The sequence below is a fragment of the Lichenostomus cassidix genome, chromosome 18 (assembly GCF_008360975.1).
Source record: "Lichenostomus cassidix isolate B80296 chromosome 18, HeHo_3.0, whole genome shotgun sequence".
In the NCBI taxonomy this organism is placed as follows: Eukaryota; Metazoa; Chordata; class Aves; order Passeriformes; family Meliphagidae; genus Lichenostomus; species Lichenostomus cassidix.
This window is the reverse complement of record NC_139498.1, coordinates 1,378,278-1,397,759: the sequence shown is the minus strand read 5'-3', so window position 1 is coordinate 1,397,759 and position 19,482 is coordinate 1,378,278. Positions and strand designations below refer to the sequence as shown.

At 42.0% G+C, this 19,482-nt stretch overlaps 1 protein-coding gene across 2 annotated transcripts in view; it reads right to left on the bottom strand.

Moving 5' to 3' along the window:
* Positions 1-522: 522 nt before the first annotated feature.
* Positions 523-19,482, bottom strand: part of GNA13 (G protein subunit alpha 13) — a 29,106-nt gene continuing 10,146 nt past the window's right edge. For both annotated transcript variants that reach the window (XM_085077359.1, XM_085077358.1), the window contains exons 3-4: positions 9,515-9,565; positions 523-5,162 (exon numbers count right to left, since the gene is read on the bottom strand). In XM_085077359.1, the coding sequence (XP_084933485.1) occupies positions 4,590-5,162; positions 9,515-9,565 (624 nt within the window). In that variant the 3' untranslated portion in view covers positions 523-4,589. The remainder of the gene's footprint in view (positions 5,163-9,514; positions 9,566-19,482) is intronic.

The window sequence follows — 19,482 nt, the reverse complement described above, 5'->3', positions numbered from 1 at the left end:
GTCCACAGCATGCCAGCCAAATCCAAAGGCTCTTGTGGAAAATGAACCATCTCAGGCCTATAAAAACGGATGAGAAATCAATGTTCTATTGCAAAATTCTGCTTCATACTGCAGCCAGTGAGCCACTTCTCCAGGAGGCAGAGGCTGGCTTAGTCAAAGAGCTAAGAAAAAAAAAATAAAATCAACTCTGCCATACCAAGATCCATAATTCATAGAGGTTTGTCGCAGAACACACCCAAGTGCCATCAATATTTTAAATATTGAGCACAATATTAAAAAAACTGGCTGTCAAGTGCAAGTCAGCAATTTGCTGGTGCCTCCCTGCCGGGGACAAAGTCATCAGGCCAAGCAGAACCTGGAGGAGCCTTCTGAGCAGAGTTTGTGTGACTCTGTTACATATTTTACTTGAAACACAAGATGTGTTTGCAGCAGCAAACCAGCTGGGCTTTGCCAACCAACTAAAAGTCAGCTGGCTGCCTCTGCTCGTTATTAAACAGAAAAAATGATTTCATCACACCAACATGAGGCTGTATATGTTTATTTATCGTCAGTAATTTTTGTACACAAGGCAAATATTAATAGCTGAAAGGCAACACCTTTGGAGAGTATGTACAGAGCAATGTACAAGCAAGTGTAAGAGGTTTGAAACTATGAATCAATTAAACCGTTTTATAAAAAGGAAGTGATGCTTTTTCTTCTAAGACCTCCCTTAGAAATAATTTATTGCCAATCTTAAACTAAAGCGAGGAGAGAAAAAAAAAATTTACAATAAAAAGTAGTCCCTGGAAAGTTTATAAAAAGTTAAACATATAAAATTGTAAGCCACAAACATTTATACAAAGCTAATACAAATCTTGGTTTTGTTAAAGATCTATGAGGTTGTTATAAAATATATTTTTACATAAAGGCTTCACGTAAGGTAAGCTCTCACTGCTACTGAAAGCGCAGGAAAGCGGTTTTAAATAGTCTGCAATTCAACTTATTTTCAAGTACAACGCAAAGAAATTGCAAAATGGCACTGTATTGCAATGCTGTGTAATTAAAAACTATGTTAATGGTACCATCAGAGAGACAAGACCTGTAAAGTGAACTGGTGAACGATTCGGCAAGAGACTTCCCAGGGGTGTGGAACAGGAATGCTGCTGGGAAAACCTCCTGGAAGAGGAATTACCAAAACTACTCACAAAAGAGCCCCAGAAACAGCCTTTGAGAGCAACTGGACTTTTTTTTTTTTTTTTTTAAAGAGCAGTTATTCTAGAAGAAAGCTGAAGTTTCACACAAACTGATGGCTTATGCTCCCACATACAATATATAAAGAAAAAAGAGTAAAAATTGCAAAGCCCTGATGAACAGCCACAGTTTTTAGGCATCAATCATCTCAGCTGAACACTCTGCAGCAGGGAACAGTTGCTAAAACACTGATTTCACCTTCAAGTACAGCTTGTACAGGACAGTGGTTTATCTCCATACAGTCAGTGATCTTTTGAACACAGCTCACTCCAGCAAAGAGTACTAAGAAATTTTGGGAAACCTGATTTTCTGGAAAACTTCACTTTCTACCTGCTTTCCCACCTTCACTAAGAATACATCCCAACCTTGTACCACAGACTGGTTTCCATGAGGAAGCTTCACTCTCATCAGCAAACTGTAATTCTGGTTGCTTCAGGATAAAAGTCAGTCTGTTCAGAGCATCACCCCTTCAGCTCTTGTACCAAATTTATGTCCTGCTATAAACAAATGATATTTAGAACCAAATCTAGAAGGAAATACAACAGTCCAAGGTATGCTCCATTCAGGGAGCTCATGAAGAGTGAGCCTGAAGATGGACAGGGGTGTTGATTTGGGGTTTTTGGCTGTAGGATAACACAGGAACCATGTAAACAGGAACATCCAGGTGCTTTGCCTCACCCCTCTCAAGAACTGGGAGTGGGAAACAGGAGTGATTTGACTCATTTCATGAACACAATTCATTTCTGCCTGAGATTCATATAGTGCTTTATCCAGCAGGGCCTACAAGTGACCCAGCACTGGGGTCCCCCTTGCTCTCTTACAGGCCCTGGGGGTCACAGGGAGAGTGATCTGAAAGGATTAAAACCAGGGATTGCTGTGGTGGTTCTGGGCAGAAGCTGCTCACTATTTTCCCCACTCTAGCTAAGGTCAGAAGTGCCCAGTGCCTTGGTGATCCTGGCTACACCCTTAGACTGACATCAGTTTTAAGGATCTTTACCAAATTAATAGGTTCCATTGATAAAAAATTCATCAACACTTCACATAAATTAGTTTAGACAAATCCCTGGTACTCACCCTATCATCCACTGCCAGTCTTTAGTCTTTTCTGCAATCATCTGGTCTGACACCCTCCAAACACCTACTGCAGACCTCTCCAAATTAACTGTTTTAATCAGAGATAAGTCTTGCTCAGAAAACTGTCAGCAAAGGAATAAAACAACCCAACTCCTCCTCTTGTTGACAGCCAAGGGCATGGATTTGTTTTCTGCTTTCCAAGACTGGACTTGGAACATTTACAGCCCAGCCACACCAACCAGAATACTCTGAAGATGGAAAAGAACTTCTGCTCCCATCACAGTGGTGTTGTCCAGTCCTTCAAAGAGCCTCACCAGTCTCTGCTTCAGCCTCCTTCTTGAATTGCTCACATATGACCCAGACACACCAAATCACAAATAATCCATGTCCAGTGGAGGCAAAACCTACATTAAATATCCCCATCCACAATTCTATTATCCCTCCTGACATCAGTGCTGCGTCCAGACTTTTGGATTATGTTCAGATTCTGCACTGTGACTTCTCCCAAGCTCTTTTCAGAATTCTTTCCTCCCCAAACAGTGCCTGATGGGCAGAATCGCAGACTAACCTATCATTCACTGGATGATATAAAAAAATAGAGGTCTTTCAAAGCACCTAACTAAATAAAAATACACTGTTCTCCCCTTCTACTGCCAGGAGAACGAGGTACAGAGATGTTAACACAACTTACAATCACAGTAAGTAAAGGCTAAGTTCAGGAGACAGGCAGCTTTCCTATGTCCTAGCAGGGCCACTGCTCCCAGCAGTGACACCACCACATCACCCCCTGCTCGTGCGAGGTGAATAAAGGTGTATTGAAGGATTGGCCACCAGCATGATCCACAGGACTTGGCCAATTCCAGGGGCAAAGTGGCAGCTGAATTGCCCACATGACACTACAGCCTGGGGGAAACGTGGTAGGGACACTAATTTTTGTATCACAATCTCACTCTCTTTTCGCAGTGTGCTGTGGGGTACATGAGGATTGTTTCATTTTCACTATTTTTTATTATCATCACCACTTTTTTTTTTTTTTAAATCACATGGAAACACTAACAACTCCCCGTAAGAAAAATAAACAAAACTGCAATAGAACTTTGGGTAAAACAGTCACAAGCAGCACTCTGGGAGATGCTGTGCAACATATTTGGCTCAAGTACACTTAGGATTGCTTAGACCCAACTGGAAAGTCTCAGAAAGAACCTCATCAGCTGAAGCACGTTCTGCTGGGAAACATTATTTTTTTCTTTTTAAACATTCATCTGCACGGTGTCAGCTACACAAGGCCTCTGCTGGGAATTCATAAGGCCACTGAAAATGCCAGAGGAGGACAGAACACAAGGAGGCACTTAGGTTTGCAAGTCCTTCTCTCCATCACCGAAGGCTCCTGACTCAGAGGAGGCAGCTGGGAAGGAGGCAGGGAGTTCAAATAAACCAGTGCTAAGTTAAAGCGCTTCAGGAACAGGTGAGCCACAGGTAACATCTGCTAGCCACAGCTAACACCTGCGTAGTGAAGGTAAGAAACACAAGCTGGGCTTGTTGCCCCCTTCCCACATCAGAATGCCAAAGGATTGATCAGAGTGCTCTGTGCTTTGCCATGGCTCCAGGATGTGCAGACACCCTGGAGTGGATCTGTGTACTGTGCCAACCACTAACCCCTCCTCACTGCACTCAGCACTTCCTGATAGATATGTCTGAAACTCCCAATTTGAAGTATTTTTAAAGCATCTCCTATTCCAACCCAACCCCATGATTTATACTCAAACAGGAAGTACGTTACAGCCAGGAAGCTGTGCTTCAAAGAGATGATTCCAGCAAGGGATTTGATGGGATTTCTAACCAAAAATAGACCTGAGAAATCATAAGTCAGCTATGGTATCACAGTCTTCACAATGAAGTTAGATGTGAAAAGTTTCTCCCCCTCCCATCCCACCTTAAATTACTGCCACAGTCTAATAATTGCAAATTAACTTTCACTGAAGTGTGGACTTGGAATTCTGGATTTTCTAGGATAATACACGTTTGTAAAAGGTCAAATTTACCACTTTACAGGTAACTTAGACATAGGTCTGCTATAAAATTACAACTTGAGTCAACTTGAAGCTACACTGGAAGAGATTAAGCCTGAATTTCTGCAGAAATTGGCAATAATGTGTTCAGCAGCAGCTTTTAGCCACATATCAAGAAGTCTGACAGGATCTGGATTTCTCTACTCCTGCTGTAAACTTCTAGTTAAAAAAAAAACCAACACACAAGAGTTACTGAAATAAAAAAGTCTCTGCACATCACTGTAACATCAGCTGCTTGAGGTTGTCGTGCAGGATGGTATCCTTAACATCACGGAAAACTAGCCGGATGTTCTCTGTGTTAATAGCAGTGGTGAAGTGGTGGTACAGGGGCTTCTGCTGCTGGTCCCGGCGTTTCGTGCGAAAACAATCCACCAGGAATTTCTGCACATCTGTTAAGCAGTGGGGATCCCCTTCAAACTCTGGGAAATAGTCTTTGATGCTGACTTTCTGTACTTTCTCCTCGAGCAAGTCCGTCTTGTTTAAGAAGAGGATGATGGAGACGTTGCTGAACACCCGGTTGTTGACTATTGTTTCAAAAATGTTCAGGGACTCCGTGAGGCGGTTTGTCTGCCGGTCCTCCATGAGCACTTGGTCGAATTCACTGGAGGACACAAGGAACAATATGGATGTGACACTGTCGAAGCACTCGAACCATCGCTTCCGCTCCGACCGCTGGCCGCCCACATCGACCATCTTGAAAGGGACATTTTTGATTTCAAAGTCGTACTCGTGAATGCCTTTGGTCGGCCTTCGTGCCAGCAGGATGTCTTGCTGGGAGGGAAGGTAATCCTACAAACACAAGGAGAGTTTGCTGGTTAGGATGTGATCATGGGTATGGGCACAGCTGAGCCATGTGGAGAGAGCAGCTTGCAGGGGAATAGAAGTTTTTTCAATAAAAACACATGGATGTGGATTCCGTAATACATGCTAACTCTTTGGGAAAGAGCTCGAGTCCAAAGCAGGAAACACACCCAATACTTAGTTCAGAACATGTACCCCAAAGAACCAAAGCTTTCCCTGTGCCACATGACAAGGATTCATAACCAACCTGGAAGGTGAACCAGCAATTCCTCATGCCAGTTTCCCTCATTCTGGATCACTTTATGCTTCCTTCATTCTCTTCCCACAACACTGCTGCCAACACTGCAGTGCAGCAAATGGGTTCTAAAACAGTTTAGTTTCTTAAGCCAGTAACGATGGGATATCCCATTCCAGCTGTGGGCTCTCCCTTCCTCCCATGCTCTCCTGCAAACTGCATGACTGCTTCCAGAAACAACCCAGCTGCTCCACTAAATAACTTTAAAGCAATCAATTATGCCTGAAAACTAAAACCTAAGCAATTTCCTGTGTTTGTGCCATGCATCTTTGCATCCTGTTGTATCAGTCCACACCAGTGAGCTCATACTGCCTGACTTTGTACAAAATTAACTGTGCAATGAGTAGAACAGAAGAAAGTGGGAGCTGGGGACAGAAGTGCCTTCCCAGCTTGGGGGCACAGACAGCTCTATGCTGAAGTTCTCCAGCCCACCTTTCCCCAGAATTTAAGAAGCATTCAAGAGACTATTTTTTCTGATTATTACATGAACACCATCAATGGATGCTGATGCTACAGAAGAGGAATTCTTGTTAGTCAGCTTTTGACAGTATGAAATTCAACACTCAAGATTGGGGATTTCTTCATATCTAGAATTACACTTTTGTCTGTGGTCCAAGTCTCTGCTATCTGCAAAGTGTATCTCTACCACACAGCTCTCTGTGCTGGACTTCAAAACCTTCTTGTTCACTTGTTATGGAAACTCTTCCTCACATTTTTCCAGCACTTCTCACAACTTCAGAGAGCATGATTTAGATTTTGGAATTTCAGTCTCTTCTTAAGAACTGAATGATCTATGATCTTCCTTTGACAGTGCCAGTTCCCACACTTGGAGCTTTTATAAAGCTCTGTAAGTGTTATTATTGGTCCAGAAAGTCTGATTCAACCAGTCAGCTGGGTGGGGGAACAAGCACACAGCTCCACGGCTATTTCAGTACTTGCATCCCAAGTTTAAGGCAGCTGAGCAAGTGCAAGCCACAAAAATAAAATTTAAAAGTCATGAACTGAATGTAGCATTCCAAAAACTCAAAGATCACTTTGCTTTACCATGCAAGCCCTAAAGTGAAACTAGAGAGAGAGAGCTTTGTCTGAACTCCGAGTTCCTTTTCCCAGCTGCCCATGACTAAGGCACTGATTTTTATCATGGCACAAATTACAAAGCAGCTCTGAAGCACAGCCTCCCCACCCTGCAGCCTTTGCTGCAGTACATCCAAACCTCACACCACCAAAATCTGGAGGAGAGAACTGCTAAAGCAGCACCAAGTTCTCTCCAACCTGAGCAAAAGAGGTGCTGCCACCCGCTTGTCAGATTAACTGAGTAACTTTCAAGGGTGGTAAGACCTCCATATAAGACTTTTCCCATTATTAAATTTATCCTGAGTATTTTCTACCAAAATTATAGAGGAAAACAATTAGCAAAACCAGTACAGTGACTAAATCAAATGTCACTGGGCACATGTGAAGGGATTTTAAGCAAAGTTGACTGTCAACACTTAGGCAAGAGTGTCACAGGTTCAACACTTATTCCACCTTGCAAATGGGAATGGACATTCTTTTACTTTTCAGGAAGTTAGTCTCAAGCTCTCAGAACAAAACCAAAAGGTCTTAGGAGAGCTCAGGAGTGACTGAAAATATTAGATTACGTAAATAAATAAAAGCAATTAATATACTAGCTAAAGCCATATGTACCTTCAATATTGAAACAAGGGCACAAAGCAAACTCTCCTGGGAGTTGGCCTGTAATGTTTATTCAGTTAAGCTTTCAAGAACAAGGAGCTTATCTGTAGAATTCCTGACAAATGCCCTCTCAAGTACTATTACTCATTGAAAATTCCTTCCACACTTGCAGCCACAAAGAGAATCCTTTCAAGTGCTTTCAACTTCTACAGGCACAGAAGATCTACCATGGAACCAGATATCTATAGGGTCCCTTCCAACCCAAACCAATCCATGTTTTATCCTCAATATTGGCTACTCTATGGGCTCTGTGAGTTCAGTGCTGCTATCCAGCCACCATCTGGCTACAGGAAACCAAACACAACAACTCCCAGGAAATCTCCCAGGAAATGTAGGTTATCTTTTGAAGGACAATTGTGTTTTATACCTCATGTCCGGATCCTCGGAATAAAAGCAGTGTGCCACTTTCTCAGTGCTGATCCCACCCTCCATACCTGAAGACTGCAGCATCAGGTGAGTATTTTCCTTGGATGGCATTGAGTATTATTTTCCAAGTTCTTTCAGTGTTTTGCCGTTGTCAGTAAGTGTTTTTCTCTCAAGAATCCTCAAATTGAGGATCAGTAGATTTGGAACATGTACTTTCTTCCTGATTTTCCTATCTCATTTCCTCAAAGCCACTGCAGTCTGCTTCTTTTAAAGGAGTTCTTTTGGTTATCAGTAGCTCTTTTGGCTATCACAGCACTGTTTGCCTAGTTAAAATTACAATTTAAGGCATGACTAAGATCCAATCACAAGATGGGAAGCCAAGTCTCTCTGTGAGGTATTTTGGATACATACAGTCTGCACTGGCAGTTGAAATAGCAACACACAGTTGCAAGGAATCCAGGAGATCCCACACATGTCTGCCTGTCAGATACTCTCATTTTGCTGATCTGATTAAATCTGAACATTAAGTTCTTTTCCCTCAGTGCTGTTATCAGCTCCCTTTTGGCAAGAGGCACATGAATTGCAGATCTATGTGTTTATAAGCAATTTAGCTGCAAGTCAGCCCAGCTGCATCAGATAAGAACAGTCAAATACTTATATTTACAATTTGGGGAAACAGCCATTAGACAACCTTGCATATAGATAAGAATAAATCAGAAGAATCTATCAAATCTTTCACTCAGTAACAAAACTCAGCTAGTGCTTTTTTCCTCAAAGATTTAACATTTTCTGCAACAGCAGATCCTGATGAGTCCCTCTGATTCTCAACACCATTTGGTCCAACTTGAAACCAGAAAAGCTGTAATTCAGAGGACTCCCACAGCAACATCAGACCTGCAGTAAGTGTGTGTATGTAAGAATATTTTAAAAAAACAACTATTTACTAAGTTTTACAATTTAGTCAAAGCATGGATCAAAATTTCCAAGTGAAGAACTTGGAAATGAAGCTGCAAAGCTCTACGAATTGTGTTGGGGAAAAACCCAAACCCTTTGAAACTCAAGTGAGGCTGGATTCAAAGACCACGACACTGGCAGAGAATTTAGCAGTTCATTAATGTAAGTGCAATTCTTATAACTTGAGACCAAATCCAAATTCAGAGAGCAAGTGCTGAAGTTCTCAAGCCAGAGATCTTCTGGGAAGCACAATGATCACCAGTGCTTTAGTTAGAACAATGACAGTTCAAAGCAGAAAAACAGTCTGGCTTAAAATTTAATTTTATCTGGTAAAAAGAAAAATGAAATTAAGCATGATGTAACAGAATTCAACTGAAGTGGTTTGGATTCCTTCATTTGTCACTATCAGCTGGGAATGACCATGGAGAAACTGCCTCCCCACAGAGCTCAAGCACCAAATCCCATTTTAAAGGCAGTTTTTCCACATGCCATTCCTGCAATCCACAACTGTAACACTAACAGTTCTATAAAAAAGTATTCTACAAAAATTTCACTCTTTTTCCCCAGGGAAAAGAGACTTTACTCTTTACTGAGTTTATGTTAAAGTAGATATTACTGGAAGGTACCACTGACCTATGACTGACTTAACTCAGAGTTCCTATCTGGACATATAAACCCAAACCCAGTCATTTCTGGATGTCATTTAGTGTTGAAAAGCTACTTTAGTAGTCTTCTGACTGGACAAGCATTTGTAACTTGTTTTTTGTTCAGTTTTGACAGAAGGTTTATTTCCAGAACGTCTCCTGGCCCTTGCACTGCCCCATGTTTTTGACATGTCAGTGATGAACTGCCGAGATAATGCGACAGTCTGAGCTAACTAAAGATAAAGTTATTGGAGGAGACACTAATTACATTTCATCTATTTAAAACCCAGAGATCACAAAGACTACTTAAAACTCAAGACTGGAAAGAAAAATAAAAAAGTACTTACTTGTTCTCCAAGTTTATCCAAGTTGTCCAAGAAATACTTTACAGATTCCCCCTGAAAACAAATCAAACAGTTATTTAAATAAGCGACGTCCTTGATCCCAATAGTTTACATTCTGAAGTCCAGATAATTTATCGAAACCTACATTTAAGTGTTGTAAGCTTTAATCAGTGCCATTTTTAAAAGCAGCTATCCTAAGAACACAACTGATGATTTATTCTTAGGCCAGTTAATATTTAAGCTTAAAAGCATAAAAGGCACATTTATAATAGTCACATTCTTTCCAAGTTTAGACTTGATAAATAAATCCAAGTGTTATCCACAGGGAGCATCAATGAAGCAGCCACACCTTGGTTATGAAAAGAAACATTCAATTCCTCTGAGGCTTTACAGTGTGCACACACAGGCATTCAGGTACAGGCATTAATCACCAGAGAAAGTTCATTTATAACTGCAGTGCCACAGGAGCCATTCCCACAGGTACTTCCCCGGAGTGCAGTGAGTGATGAGCGGAACAGAGGATGAGAAACCACAACAGACAAAGCATTTTACTCATTTCCCATCAGACACCAAGCTGGACCAGAACTCCTTATTCTGGGAGTGATGAGCAGAGCTCGAGGTTGCTGTGCATGATACCACATTTACCATTCAGGTTATCCAGGTTATATTCTGGATTCAAGTCATCCCTGTCCTGACAAACAGTTTTTAATCCCTGAAGTAATGCAGAACTAAGGATTTTTCATGGTAAACCTGAGCCACAGTCTACCCTGCAGGGTGCTGGGATTAAGGAGGAATTCTTCCATGGATACTGCTGCACCTGAGTTCACTTGCAATAGGAATCCACTGATGGAATTCACTTCCGAGGAAAGCATCTTTTCAAGGTTCTCAGCATCCTCACAGAAGCACAGATCTGTTTCCTTTTGAAAGCTCTTCATTACCAGCTGTAACTTATTCATTTTACAGTAAGTGCAGAAAAGAAACCACCTGTGTTTTCACTCTGCAGGTGGGAGAGCAAGAATTCTGACTGAGTTTTCTTGATGAGAATATCAAGCAGCATGTGAACTACACCTAATGCAGGCAAGTGAATTAGGACAGGAGTTACACCCTGAAAATGACTTCCCCTCACTTCAATCTGAACTCTGCAAACTTATCTAGGAAGAATATCAAACCTCACTATTGAACTGCGTCATCTAAGCATCTACTCTGAGTAGAGCAGGGTAAATAACAGGCCAAAAAGGGATCTGGCAGACACATCAGCAAGGTACCTTTGCAAGTTTTCCAGGTACTAGAATAAGTTACATAATACAAGTAGATACCACACCTCTAAGTGTGCAATTTGAGCATCAACGTTTAATGAGGCAAGACTGGGGCTCTGGCTGGAACATGCCTTGTGCTCAACACACCTGCAGGGAGAGAGCCCAACACACCTTTCTACCTTATTTCACCCCAATTGGGCTCAGCTGGCCTGATTTTCTCTGGGGTGACAAACACCATTTCAGTGGCACACAGCAGCAACTGCTTGCAATGACAGCAGTATTGTATCTTTTCCAGCATCCAATCTAGCCTCAATCCTCTAAGGGAGGTGTGCAGGGAAGAGCATTCCTATTTCACAGAAAATAAACAACCCTGATGCACAAACCCATCAAGCTTCCCAAGAAGGAGTAACAGCATCAGAATTCAGGCCTTCCAAGCACTAAAGCCACTGCCTGTAGCTGAATATTAAGGCAAAATAAACTTTAAGGTCAGATTTAATTTCTCTTTTAGGTGCCAATAGGAGCTGGCAACCTTCCCTTCCCCACAGGGCTGGCTACATACCAATCAGCCAGATTTCAGACTCAGTAAGTGGAGGTATTTATTCTGGAATACCTGGGCCTCAGAAGCTGTAAGTATTTGTGTGTGTGTGCACACAAACATGCTTTTTAATCTCAGACAGGTTTTTTTGTATGACTTACAGCAATAGCTACTCCCTAAAGAAGCATTAACTCTGCAGTTAATGTGTAAGTTACTACCTCTCCTTTAAGCCCCAGAGCTTGCTGCTACTGCAATGGATCCAGCAGACAAGTAAAGCACAGCCCAGAAAGGTCACAAAACATCCCCAGAAGCAGCTTTCCAAACGAGGGGATTTCCTTAAATCACAAATGCAAAATACATAGGCCTGCAGCGACACCAATGCTGCAGAGCCACACATCCAACAGCAAAGTCACTGCCAGGGAACACTGAGGTGCCAATTCCACTTCCTGGGCTGTCATCTGTCAGTCAATGGCACACACACGTCAAGGTGGCTGTGCTGAAACTCAAGAGATTGAACTATACAATCCATCAGTTACAACATAGCTAATAAAGCAGAGACATTCCAGCTTCCCTCCTCCACACCAGCAGCTCAGTGCTGGGTTCTCCCCTCAGGAAATTCTGCTCAGACAACAAATCCAGCACAGCAAGAGCTGTCAGCGTGACTCAACTCTGTATCTAAGGATAGAAGTTGTTCATTCACTGATTTTTACCAATTTGCATGGCATCAAAAACCTAGAACAGCTTCAAACTCATCATCTCTTCCATCCCACTCCAGCCACCCCTCCCTAGCACAGCTACAACCCAGGGCCTGAGCAGTGGTCATTTTCTGTCTGCCCTGAACATGCTGCTATCAGCAGCTGAGCTCTGCTAACTACAGACACTCTTGAACAGCAAACTACCTCCCTGAACAGATCGTTATCAGAATGCACTACTGGAGAACCAGAGAGTTTTGACCCATTTAAACAAGCTTCAAAGAGGCAGCATTACAAAGCAGCCAAGCTGCAATCCCTTCCCAAAGGGTGAAGTTTTCATTTTATGCAATAATGAAGACAAACACACTGAAAAACTCAGCACACAATAGCCAAGGAAAGCATTAATGCCACCTATTTTTAACAATCAGTAAGAAAAGGATCCATTCACACCCCTGTACAGCAACAGCTCCAAGAGCAGCTTCTGTGTTAGGCTGCTTTTTCGTGGTAGACAGAGAAGCAGATCCCACTCAGTAAATCCATGACAGTGACCAGATTTAAATAGCTGCATTCAACAGCTGTCATCTAAAATTTCCCTTCTGACAAGCTGTAAACTCTCTGGTTTACCCAAGATGACTAGAAGAAAGAAGCTGGGTTTCCCCACTCTGCCCCACTAACTCCAGTGTGGCTCACCATGTCCAGCCCTGCCACGTGGCCGTTCACCAGTCCATCTGTGTGTGTCATGCCACCAAAGAGGCACACCAAGGACAGAATTCAGACAGAGCAGAGAAACTGTGAGATCTGCTCCCATTAAAAACCCCACAGTTCTCCATTACACTCCTGCTGTCTTCACAGCCACGTTCTGTGAGCACATAGGACGGAAACTTAAAGATTAGCTAAAAATATAGAGGGATGTCCCCAGCACAGGAAGGACCTTGACCTGTTGGAGGGAGTCCAGAGGAGGCACCAAGTCGATTACAGAGATGGAGCACCTCTCCTATGAGGAAAGGCTGAGAGAATTGGAGTTGTTCAGCCTGGAAAAGAGATCACTTTGGGGTGACCTAACTGTGGCCTTCAGTATCTGAAGGGAGCATGTAGGAAAGATGGAGAAACTATTTACAAGGGTCTGGAGTGCCAGGACAAGGGGGAATGGCTTCACAATGAACGCAGGTTTATATTCAATATTAGGGGAAAATTCTTTACTATGAGGTTTGTGTGGCACTGGTACAGGTTACCCAAAGAAGTTGTGGATGTTGTATCCCTGGGAATGTTCAAGGCCAGGTTGGACAGGGTTTGGAGCAACCTGATGTAGTGGAAGGTGTCCCTAAAAACCATTCTGTGGTTCTATGTGATAGGCTTAAACAAGTCACAGGTGAACCCTCTTTTTTAAATGCAGATGAAGCCTTTAAAGTGATTTTTACAGTTGAGCAGTTTGGAAATACAGACCTCTGAAGGTCAGCACTGATGTGTGACACTGCAGGACCCAACTCATCCCCTGTCCACTTCCCTCTACTGCACTTCCAGTACAGCCCAAAGATGCCAACACAAGAGACAAAATCAAACATGGGCTTGGGCACATGTCTCATATGAATATTGATGTACTGCAATACAGCAAACTTCTTGAGCTCACCCCAGTACAGCAGAATGAACAGCCTACACACCAGCTTCAGAGAGCTGCTGGTCTTAGAGGAGTGTGCTTTGGCTGTTTGAAACATTAAATTATTAAATCATATCAGGGTATCAGGATTTTTAGCAGTCCCTTTTGAATGCTTGAGAAAGATGGCCTTTTTTGTTCAGATGGAATATACACGTCTCAGCTGTGGCCCTTCAGCCTCCTCCTGATTCAGAAATGCATGTAAACCACAGGAAGTTGACTGTTAAGTAACTTTATTCATAACTGTCAACTATTCCATTTTCTGAAAGGTTTGAGTCAAACCAGCCTGTGTCTCCTGGAGCCTTGTGATCCTCCCTCAGAGAGCCAAGTCACTTCATCATGAATGTACAAAAAAACACCAAAATCTTACCCCTGTCAAGGTGCTTGAAGTTACCACAACAGCTTCCCCTACAATTTTGCATTTAACTACTTGTTAAATGAAGTATCTCCAGTTTTCTAATTCGTTTTTTCTACAAAGACATGGTTACAGCACAGTTGGTCACTGAGCTGTAGGCCAACACCTGCTGGTGTGGTCATCTGCAGCAAACCAGAGCAGGTATCTTTTATAACCAAAACACAGCACAAACATCACTGTCTAGTTCCTGCCTAAAGCAAAGTAACCACAAAGATATTTTTTGGGAGGGAAAAAAAAAAAAAAAGATCTACATTAAATACACACCAGATGAATACATCTTTTAAACCCAGGAAGTGACACCAATTTATTTGGTTTCCATGAAAACAATGTCAGCAATCTAAATATGATTTGTTGAAACCTTAGCACAGCCAAATGGCTTTTTAGCTCTTCTAGGGGATCAGGGACATTGCATTTTTACCACGAGCAATTGCTTAAAAAAGAAAAAAGAGATTGAGAAAAAGCATCAAATAGAGCTTTAGTCATCACAAGGTTTAAAGAAAGAAACAATTTATCAAACCATCTAGGTTTGGCTGCAACTTCAGTGGAACATAGTGAACTGACAGGGCTTATTAAGCATCTGAAATAATAAATCAGATATTTTAAGAAAACAGGAGATATAACTCAGTAACTCTATATTAGAGATTTAAGAGCCACCAAACATTTTCTCTTCCTGACCTTGCTTGAATTTCTTGAAAAAGAGAAACAACTATTTCCTATTTTATTTCATTAAAACCCCACAAAAACACAACAAACAAAAACACCACCAAAAAAAATATTTTTTTTCACAAGCCTAGTTTAGAAGAAGAACAGGTAACTGCCATGTTTTTAGGCTGGTGTGTACATGTTAAATATGCAAACTAAACCATCCGTAACACTGGAAAATCAGCTTGAAGGAAGATGATGGAGAAATGACCACAGTCTGAAAATTCTGCATTTTACAGCACCCTAGAATGCTTGTAGCACATGTTTCATTATGTACAGGGTGTTTTTCTGTTCGAGGCTTAATCCAGGAAAATCCGTATCTGAGGATTTTGGCAAAGAATCCAGGGAAAAGAATCTCCAACAGCCTTTATTTTTGTGCCACCCCACCTAAGCTGACTCTGAAGAAGACTGAATGCAAATCAATGCTGCTGCCACTGAAGTTTTACCAGATGTCTCCTGAAATGACAGCAATAAACAGGGAGATAATGAATGGAGAAACATTTCAATCAAATCCATCAATAAAGATTCCCAGTGGGAGGGAGATTAGAGGGCACAACCTCCTCCACCCAAACACGGAATATCCACAGCATTACACAAAAGAGGGAGATGATCCAGATGATATATTTGTGCCATGAATGCATATCCTAATTATATTAACAAGCTCAAATCCACAACTGTCTTGACTGTTAGACCAGCAGGTTTAACCAAGTCTCATGTCAAGACATTGAACTGGTTTGGTCTCTTTTACTGGTCTCAGACTTGGAGGAAAATAAAATCATCTTGGTTCCTTCACAGCTTTTAGGTTTCTACAATTTCTCTTCCCAGCCACTCCTCCCACTGCTTTCTGAAGAGGATTCCTCTTTCAAACATGCCCCAGTCAACAACCTAAGACAAAACTTCTCCACATTCATACCTATAATTTGTTTACTCAAGGAACTATCAGGCAGCATATTGGCAGCATTTTGGAAATTTACAATAAGCATATGCAATAAAAAAAATTTTAATAAGGCAGCTGAAGGTATTTGGGGAAAAGGATCCAGGTAGCTGGTAGTATATTTACTTCCCAAACTCAAATCTGGGTCAAAATATTTGAGGGTGCACTAACACAAAACACATTTCCCTGCAAGATGTTTCCCAAGTGTTAATTATGGCCAAAGCCATGTTCAAACCAGGACAAACTGGCACTCCCACCAAAGCACAGCAGTCCCCATTTATGCCCACATGTGCATTAGTGTGGCCACGTGCAGAGCAGTCTAATGCTCTGTGTGAAATGAATCCCAAACTCCCCAAAAAAGAAGGGCAAACTGCTGGAAAATGGCACTGCTGCCTGGGGAAGTGTGAATGGATCAGCTTTAAAAGGGCTGAAGCACAGATAACTATGTGTCAAGACCAGACATCTCACACCTCCCAGCTTCTTTCTCTCCAGCTCAGCCACTTGAATAGTCATTTAAACCCGATCTGCTCATTTCCAGAGATAAAACTTAGTACATTGGGATTAATTCCTGTTTCTCTGCAAGAACAGCGAGTTCAGACACAGTTGCTGATACAGAAGCACACAATAATGCTGCTCCTCATCAATACCCATCCCAAATGCGTCACAGCTCAGCCCAGCCCTGAGAGCACAGACCTATTTCCCCTTTTCAGCACTCTCTGTGCGCAGCTCAAGCCGTGTTTGCCTTTTTTCAGCGCCTTCAGAACTGCGTCATGCGGGGTAGAAGTGAAACCTGCCTCGTGTTTGGTCACACAAATTGACTATCTGTCCTAAAAAAAGGGAAAGGTTCAAGTCCTGACTCACAGAAGCCATCTTCTGTAAAACCTTTTGGTGGCAGAGCAGAATTTGTGTTTGGAGCAGCTGGATCCCTTTGGCTACAGGGTGCTCAACTCCAAAAGCACCAAAAGAGGAGTCACACCACGTTTATTTCATGACTGACATTTTTATCTTGCATAACGGTATTAACAAAGAAAGGTGAAGGGGTTTAAGAAGGGGTTTAACCCAATAATATCCCTCTAATCTATTATCCCCTATTTACGCTGTAATCCAATTAATCCATAATTCTCAAAATGTGGATAACAAATGGAGGGAGACAGAACACGCCAACCTGCACTGCACCACCCCGGCAGCACCTGCAGGCTGGGGACATCTGCCATACCCTGAGAGGGACAGAAGGATGTCACCAAGCCAGCCTGCAACTAAATACTCCAAACAAGGCTTCAGCATCAGCTGCTGCTCCTTTGTGCATCCAGCTCAGCACTGCTCTCCCTTCAGTGTCTGACCCACACTCACATTGTCTCATATCAGCAGAGCATTTCCAGAGTTTCATACATAACATGACACCTCAATTAAATTAATTAAAACATGATTAAACTCTAAAAAGAAGTTAATCTGCATGCTAGTATACCACAGAGCAAACTCTTCCAGTTTTCAATTTCTTTCTTAAGAGGGAAGAAATCCATTTCAGTTTTCTTAGTCAGGTATCCCTCCCCTCTCCTGCTGGAATTTAATTGCCAGATTCTTAACAAGACTTGCTTAAAAATATGCAAATTCACTACAGCTTTTCGGTATGAAACATACCACTAAAGCATTACCATATGAATTATCACATTACCATACCATATGAAGCATTCCACTAAAGCCTACAAAACTAAAATTTCTTCCACACCAGGCACTCTGTTCTCGTATTTCTAATTCTGAGACTGCTTGAAAACCAGGATGTGACATATTCTGGAAACAGCTGAGACTCCTTCCAACAATTAAAATCCCTCACAGTGCCCAGCATTTATCCTGAAGAAATTCTTCCCATTGAGGTCCTGGCACAGGGTGCCCAGAGAAGCTGTGGCTGCCCCTGGATCCCTGGCAGTGTCCAAGGCCAGGTCACTTGGAGTAACCTGGGATAGTGGGAGGTGTCCCTGCCATGGCAGTGGGGTTGGAACAAGATGAGCTTTAAGGTTCCTTCCAACCCAAAGCATTGTGTGGTTCCATGATTTTCCTTAGGATCACCAATGCTTTCAACCAGGAATCCAACTCCAGGGTGCTGCAGCCCCTTCTGGAGATCAGAGCCAGGTTAAGGAACACATGAAGTGGCACATGGGACACACCACACACCCAGAGCATCCAACCAAAAAACCTGAACAGAAATTAATCCAGGAAAGGAAGGATGAGGTGCACTTTGTTTCTTCAAAGATCTTTACTGCAAATACCTCCCGAAGTATTTACAACCCAAACTGCTCTTCCAGAAAGTTTACTTTAGGCAAGACACCAATACTTCGCAGAAGATTTTTGAATTTCATTGATGAAACTAATCTTCCAAGTCCTACAATACACAGACCTAGACATCCTATGAAAACATGCACTGGCCAAGGAGAAACTGCCACCTCCCAGTTATTATTTACACTCTGGGCAGCATCTCTATAAACCTCAGATGTTTTGCACACAAAACAGACTGAAACCAGACTGTAAACATTTGCTCTTCTTTCAGAGCACTGACCCACTGGCTCCATGACTTCATGTGTTTGCAACTCCAACTGCATTTAATCTAAGGCTGGAGCAGTGGTGAGTCTGCAAATCTGCCATCCATCATTTAGAGCTTTACTTGCTTCCAAGCTGTATAAGACCAGCAAAGGCTCCCAAAAACATGACAAATATTTGGCATGTGGAAATGTATCAGCACTAAGACTGGCCATACTGAACTTGAAGATGCTTGAAAAGTCCATTATTGCATAAACTCTGCACTAAATCACAACATTTCAAAATCAGAGCCCTGAACTAGATCCCAATGCATTTCTCTAGGATTCAGTTTTAAAGTACATTTGGTTCCTATTTCAGCCTCATGAGAAATCCAGATGACCAAATGCTTTTTAGTTCCTTCCTCTGTCTCAATTAGAAGAATCCATTTCAATTAAGTTCTGGTATTTCTGTTTGCAGCCAGTGATGCACTCATAAACCAGCTCTTGTTCCAAGCTATCTCACAAGATCCTGTGATATTTTACTGGGTCTTGTGAAAGATCTACCTGTACCATTAGCTGAATGTTGATGTTTTTAAAAATTACTAAAAGCTGTATCTAAAAGAGCTCAAAGCAATAGTAAAGTAAACAAGACTCCCTAAACAGCAGCAAAATGCTGCAAACGTTTTATGTCAGTTGTAGAATTTCAGACTAAAAATTAACTAAAACTAGAAAGAAATACAAATTAATCACCAGAGCAACTACATAACTTTACTACTGAAAGCAGTTAAAGGTCTAAATGCTACCCACAAGCAAAATTTTGGTAATCAACCTGCATGATGTTTTTTCCCCACGATTTTGTGTAGATATTGTGAAATACAGACGGTACCAGTGCAGTGTTTCCACCCCAGGAAATTCTGCATCCTCTTTACTTGGTCACCAGTGGGTGACCAAACACCATCATGTGCCCAAAGAGAGAAGTTCTCCCGGGCAGGCCGAAGAGATCCCAGAATTTTGTTTAAAATCATTTCCCCAGCATCTTCAAATAAAGGAAACAGAAACAGAAACTCATGTGGGATTGTACATTCCTGTATGCCTCATCCATAAAAAGAATTTTGTTTAAGTCTCCGAAGAGGAGCATGATATTCCACTTACTTTAACTGAGGAGACTCTAAAGGGAAATATTTAAGGCCAAATTACCATGACAGGGAGATGAGCAATATGGTGCAAGTGAACTGAGTGCTGTAAAAGGCAACTCACTCCCTATTATAGCCCTAAA